At 38.2% G+C, this 6,934-nt stretch overlaps 2 protein-coding genes across 2 annotated transcripts; both read right to left on the bottom strand.

Annotated features, from left to right (window-relative positions):
* Window positions 1–329: 329 nt before the first annotated feature.
* On the bottom strand, window positions 330–1,897 carry LOC136695524 (uncharacterized). The gene is made up of 2 exons (XM_066669648.1): window positions 1,830–1,897; window positions 330–1,506 (listed from the first exon to the last, which is right to left on the bottom strand). Exon 2 carries the CDS (start codon window positions 1,388–1,390, stop codon window positions 452–454), a length of 939 nt encoding a protein of 312 aa, XP_066525745.1. The 5' UTR covers window positions 1,391–1,506; window positions 1,830–1,897; the 3' UTR covers window positions 330–451.
* Window positions 1,898–4,402: 2,505 nt separating this feature from the next.
* Window positions 4,403–5,954, bottom strand: LOC136695534 (antimicrobial peptide NK-lysin-like). The gene is made up of 5 exons (XM_066669659.1): window positions 5,830–5,954; window positions 5,539–5,603; window positions 5,281–5,394; window positions 5,042–5,199; window positions 4,403–4,563 (listed from the first exon to the last, which is right to left on the bottom strand). Exons 1-5 carry the CDS (start codon window positions 5,870–5,872, stop codon window positions 4,506–4,508), a joined length of 438 nt encoding a protein of 145 aa, XP_066525756.1. The 5' UTR covers window positions 5,873–5,954; the 3' UTR covers window positions 4,403–4,505.
* Between the last annotated feature and the right edge of the window lie 980 nt (window positions 5,955–6,934).

Below are 6,934 nucleotides of genomic sequence, written 5' to 3'. Positions count from 1 at the left end.
ATTGTTTAAGACTAATTTCTAGGGTATTTTGGTAAATTACACATACTCCACCTCCTTTGCCTGATATTCTTGGGCTATGTGCATAATTATAGCCTAGGGGGGTGGCTTCATTTAGTGCTAAATATTCATTTGGTTTAACCCACGTTTCCGTGAGACAGAAAACATTGAATTTATGATCACTTATAATATCATTTACGATGAGTGCTTTTGAGTTTAGTGATCTTATGTTGAGTAACCCAAATTTTAGTTCTGAGGTGTTGCTGCTAGGTGTTGTGTATGATTTAATATTGATTAGGTTGCTGAAACAGGCTGATTTTGTTTTTCTACTTTTACATTTAGTTCGGGGGAAAGACACAGTCTCAATACAGTTGAACCTGGGTGACGCCTCAAGACAGTTCGCAGACGGTCGGTTTAGCCTGTCTGTCTGCGGCCTGGTCCCGGCTCTGGATTGTCAGCAGCTATCTACACTACTCTGCCGACTAACTAAAAGACTATGTGCTATACTGCAAGAAAGTAAGGCAGCACCCTCCCGCGTGGGGTGGATACCATCCCTACCTATAAGACCAGGCTTGCCCTCAAAACGTAACCAATTGTCTATAAAGCCCACTTGATTTTCGGAACACCACTTGGACATCCAGCAGTTTAACGCCCAAAGTCTGCTGTAAGCTTCGTCGCCACGCCGCATTGGTATGGGACCAGAGCAGATTACGGCATCGGACATCGTCTGGGCCAGTTTAATCACCTCTGTAATATTACCCTTAGTTACCTCAGACTGCCGCAGACGAATATCATTGGCCCCTACATGAATGACTACCCTCGAATATCTCCTATTAGCTAACAGTCTAAGGTTGCCACTAATATCCGGCGCTCTGGCTCCCGATAAACAGCTAACTGTTACTGCCGGCGCCCCTAAAGGAGTAGCTAATTTCACATGCCGAACAATAGAGTCTCCTATAACCAGAGCACTCTTAACAGGCTCCTCAGCGGGTGCTTCGCTGAGCGGGGCAAACCTGTTTGACACGCGAATCGGAGGAGCGTGGTGTCCCGGTGGGCTAGCTTTGGCCTCAGCGTTAGCATCAGCCTTAGCTCTCCGGCTATGACGCCGAGACGTCACCCATTCACCCTGCTGTGAGGGCTCTAACGCCGGAGTCGTGGGGGTGCTAACTCTCCCTAAGGCACCCGGAGTTGCTAACACTGAATCTCGCTGTTTATCCCTCAACAATAATAAGCTCCGGATGCGCACTTCTAGCTGGTCCACTTTATCCACCAGAGAGCTAACTAGCTGACACTTACTACAAATACAACCACTATATTTATCGCTAGAGGTGGAAAAGGGCGTTAAACTAAACATGCCACACTCTGAACAGGCAAAACAGCCAGTAGTAGCCATGGAATTGCAGGTACTTACCGCTTTTAGTGAATTTTAGTAACTTACACCAAGAACGTTACTCCAGGGTCCGGTGGCAGTTTTAGTGCCTCTGTAATGAATATTCCTGCGGAGACAATCTAAAAGATAGATCTATGGATGGTAAGTAGGTTATAAAAACAGATATAAATATAGAAATAACAATGGAAACGATTAAACAGGAAAACCCGAGCGATCAAAACAGCTTCCAAACGGGTACAGAAATAGCCAAACGGGTTGCCAGATCTCCACTCTCCACTCATAAGTGCTTCAAAGGTAAATACTAACATTCTAGAAATGTATGGCAAAAGAAGTGGCATCAGAATTGTCCCATAATTAACCCCCCCCCCCCCCCCCCCGAAAACTCAACAACAATAAAATCAATTAGTGATGAGCAAATATGTGATATATCACCCCAACACACTTTTTTTTCTGAAGGTTTACTCAAATTGTGGCATATTCCACCAAAGCACTACAGCCACTCTCCAACAGGTTCAAAAGACCTACATTACTCTGTCTCTGACTGCAACACCCACGTGACCAGTGAAGGAGAAAGAGAGGGTGCGCCAGAGCTGTAGAACTTTAAAGATAAGGATGGAGGGGGAAGGAACTGTTATTCCCCTTCCACCGTTCTGAACAAACATGAACACAGCCAGTTGCTGATTGGTTGGAAAGTTGATTTGGTGTTTGGACCAAAACATTTTGTTTGTTTGTCATTTACCCAGCCAGAGCTGGGTACAAGCACCTTACATTTTTTCCAGTGTGAGAGAACCGAGAGTTAGCAAATGCTGAGAAATATATTCTCATACTTTTATTGGATGAAAGTGTATTGGATGAAAATCAAACCCTTTTAGTTTTGGACTTCCGGCAACAGACAGCTTGTGTGCTTGAATCAGCAATCTATTGATGACTGTGATAACACTTAGACAACAGCACTACTCAGGAGATGCTTGTGTTTGTTGTGTTTTTCACCTTTGCCTGCTTCTTTTCTGAGTTTATTTTCCTCTATATTGTACCATTTAATTATCCTTTTAAAATGGGAACATTAAAAAAAATTAAAATAAAAAAATAAAAGGAAGACACCTTGTTATTTGATTTGAATTATTTCATTTCAAAAGGTAAATGGCAAATGCATTTTTCTGATTTAAAAAACAGAAAAGAAAATTGCAAGTGAATTCATACAGGAAATGCTCCGTGGTTTGTTTTCTGGGGTTTTGGTCAGGGTGATGCTAGGCTTGTTAACTTTGAACGTATTGTGCAGCGTCTCTGAGCAGGCAGAGTTAATTTAACATATACGTATTTAGTGATGAGGAGTCATCTGCAAAATAATCCAGTTTTTGAGAGTCTGGGAGTGAGCATCACATTTTCCAGATCAATATGAATATCAGATAATGGTTCTTTTACCATTTTTCTTCTTTTAATTTTAAAATAAAGTTTGGATAAAGAGTTTTCCATTGCTGTTTTCCATTTCTCATTACAAAATGAAAGTTGAATGGCCAAAAACATATACAGACACAGCACCATGCTCTTAAGGAGCTATATTTCATTCTTCATTCAACAAACCTGTAGTCTGAAAGAATAACAGTACATTTTACTTTGAGTAGAAAAAAATGAAGGAAACCCATTGAGAATGTTTTCATTATTTATTAGAGCAAAAAGCAGGCTTTATTAATACAGAAGACATTTCTGTAATATTTTTATACATTTTTTGTCAGGCAGCTGCCATGATGGAGATGGGAACTATTGTAGTTTTTCCTGAATTTCTGGAAAAGCTTGTATGAATTCCTGCTGTTTATGTGAAGCTGCTTAGTAATTTAGAAAATCCCCACCTAATAAAGACATTGTAAATCTTGCAAGCAATGACTAATTGGTCATGCACTTATGTCTGAAAACACTGTTTGTTTCTCACAAACAAAGGCCAACATTGGAGCAGATGGTTGCTGGATCATCAGAGGTTGAGAGCTCCTCAGTCAAAGTGTCTGCGTAAGACTTTACCATGCAAATGCATGTTGACTTCAGGAAGTGAATACCATTGCAGACGTCATTCAGTTTCGCCTGAACAATGTCCTGTGGTAACATTTAAACCATAAAAGTATATGTTCAGCGCCTGAAAAACTATGATTTATACATTGAGAAGTACTATGTAATAACCATTTAAAAGGTATGACACCCAACACTCACCTGACTAGCTCCATTTCCAAGAATTCTTTTAAGTTTCCTCATAGCCCACGTACACACCATGCATCTCCCCTGGACTTCATCCCCAGGCATATGCAACTCCGCATCTTGAGCAAGAGCCTAAGAAATAAGAGACATATTATGACAGTGAACAGAGCATAAATAAAGCTCCTTCATTTGAGTGATATGACCAAAGTCAGTACTGGGACCACTGACGTTTCACAGACCACGTCTTGGTTAAGGCATAATATACATCGTGGTAAAGCATCCCAATTGCTGTTAAAATACATCAGTAAAAAGCATACCAAAGTTTCATCATGCAGCTCCTGGTCAGAGGCTACTTTCAGGTATTCCAGGTGCATTGCACAGGCTGGTTAGCAGAGTGGATAACACAAAATCAAGTCATTGTTGTCTACGTGTTCACTTGTAGTTCTAAATGCATTTCAATGGGTATGGCTGCTTGTGAAATATATAAAATTTATTTTAGTTAAATCAAAAGTTAGTCATACACAAAAGGTAAAAAAATGCTGGTCTTACCTGCACTGATAAGTAAAAATGAGATGAGAATTTTTTGGAGCATGATTGTTGTCTTTTATATTCTTAGGTTCTTGCTTCATTGTCAGTTGGAGTTTTATAATTGTCTTAGTTTCAAAGTCACTTCGCACTCAGTGCTTAACACTTTTTTTATTTCATCAACACAAACCACAAATGATAAGAAATGGCTCTTTGTATTACAGTGTGTCAGCTGACTAACACTGACATTTAGGTAAATTAATCTCTGTCTAGGAATCAGGAAATCAGGAAAATGTGAAATATTTCAGTGATTTATTAGATCTTTATTATTATTATTGCATAATACAGTTACATTGATATGATTTATTTATTGCAGGCTTTTCACATAATGCTGTTGTCAAAATGGAGTTCAGAGAATCAGTTGGACTTCTGGGAAAGCTTGGATGAATTCTGGTGGGGGTTTTGGTCTGCAATATTTGGACAGAAGACTTTATCAGTATTACCTCAGTCATTAATCTCTTTCAAAATGGGCAATAATGATCATTTATACTAAAGCAACTGTACATAAAAGGGAGTGCTATAATGCAAGACACTGGCACTGGCGTACTTAAGCTGAATATGAATACGCCAGTGAAAATATCTCATGTTATAACATGATAACATGATCATACCACATTACTAGTTCCACAGTTATTGCCATTTGTTGTTACATTTTTAAAATTGTTTATTAACATTCTGCAAGGTAAAAACCTCCGTTCTCTCAGGCATCACCTGCTGTCTTGTAAGTGTGTCTTGTAACATTTTCATGTTATAATACATTTGGTCAATGTCCCATTTTCATTTTATAATGGCACTCCTATATTATCTCTCAGCAATTCACACTGGGGTGTCAGAACTAACTATGATATTATCAAGTCTTTTTGTTTCCTGTGATTTGTTACTCACGTGCACATGTTAATACTAGCGCAAATAGTGGCTGGATCATCATTGGTAGAAAGCTCCTCAGTCAAGATGTCGATGTTCTTAGTAACTATTTTCTTACATAAAGACTTCTGTATTCGAATATTGTCACAGACCTCGTGCAGTTTCTGCTTAATCGCCTCCTGTGATAGAGTTTTAATCATATTAGAAATCCTTGAGGTTCTTTGTTGTTTTATCTATGCATTCTGATTCTTAACACTCACTGCTTTGTCTTTATTGCCGATGTGTTTCTTCAGCCACTTCATGGCCCACTTGCACATCCAGCATTTACCTGGGAGATTCATCCCACTCCTATGCAAATCCACATCCTGACCAATCTGAGAAAAGAGAGAAAATATTACAGTTAATAGAGCTTTCATAATGTTCCTCTACTTGAAAGCTGTAATATTACTGTATTTAAACAGATTATATAATAATGACAATCCCAGTGACTCTAAAAATTAATCAGTAAAGACGTATACCAAAGTATCATCAAGAGGCTTCTCATCAGAGTCCACCTTCAGGTATTCAAGGTGCATTGCACGTGCTGAAAATCAGAGTGAATAACACGGTCATTGCAACACTTCAAAACACATCAACTAAAAGTTATGTGTCTTTTTATCAATTGATGTAGCAATGTTTCCTTTAGATTTAGAGAGTTACGTTTCATTTAAGATTTAACACTTTAGATTGCATTTAATAATCATTTTATATGATGATGGCATGAAATTAAAGGCTGGTTGTATGTAAGCAGTAATATTTGCTGGTTTTACCTGCACTGATGAGTAAAAAACCAACAATGATGTGTTGAAGCATGATGATGGTCTTAAGGCAGAACAAATTCTTCCAAGGTGGTACAGCTTCAAGGTGTATGGGGGTCTTTTATAGCTCTGCCTTAACCTCAGAATTTTTTCCGTTCATGACCACAAACCACAAGCAATGAGTAATTGTTGAGTTCAGGTTAACGACCTGTGTTACATTTTCACATAAATTTTCAGCATACATCATAGCACAGTTGTAATTACCATGGTATATAAAATATAATGGCAAATTTGTTCATGTTTAAACACAGATAGAGTTTCTTCTTGATTTGTTTTAGTGAAATCTATCCTATTTGCTCCTTTATCTGCAAATCACTAAAAATGATCAGTTACACAACAGATATACAACAGAAGTCAAATTTTGTTATTTAATTCTCGCTTTGTATCTTTTCTTACACTTTTTAATATTGCATTTATTCATTTGACTTTCATCATTGTGGCATTATTTGCAAGTATTTATGCATGTACATAAGCACTCTATTACTTTGCATTCAAAAAAGTATAGTCCCATCTCCCACAACTTGACCCCAACATCAAAACTCGGCCACTTGATCTACTCCCTGTACGGACTGATCGTGTAATATTTTTACCTTACAATTCTAAGACCCTTGCTGTGTCTGAAACTGTGCCATATTCAATTTATAGTGCGCTATTTGGGGTTCTGACATGTTGTAGTAGTGTCTGAAAACAGGACAATTTTCACTGCACTCAAACAATCTGACAGTGCACTGCAAAGTGTATTGTACAACCCATTTGGTCCGTGTACTTTTTGTTAATTGGTTTTCCATTTCTAATCCTGCAACAGAAAAACAACCCATTTCCCATTTCCATTTCCAGATTTTAACTATAATTGGAAATTTTTAATGCTAAAAGCACCATATATTTTGAAATGGAGGAACGTATTCTGCTGATAGATTAAAGATGAACATACTTGACACATTTCACAAATTTTATTAGAAATGTGGTCAAGGAAAAGGAACATATGCTGAGATTACTATGCACACTGGGGACATGGGTGTCTGGAGAGGGTGTTCTAAGGATAATATAAGTTTGTGAA

This window comes from Hoplias malabaricus, chromosome 1 (genome assembly GCF_029633855.1).
Source record: "Hoplias malabaricus isolate fHopMal1 chromosome 1, fHopMal1.hap1, whole genome shotgun sequence".
Lineage (NCBI taxonomy): Eukaryota > Metazoa > Chordata > Actinopteri > Characiformes > Erythrinidae > Hoplias > Hoplias malabaricus.
The sequence above is the reverse complement of the archived record's forward strand: the minus strand, read 5'-3'. Positions and strand labels throughout refer to the sequence as shown.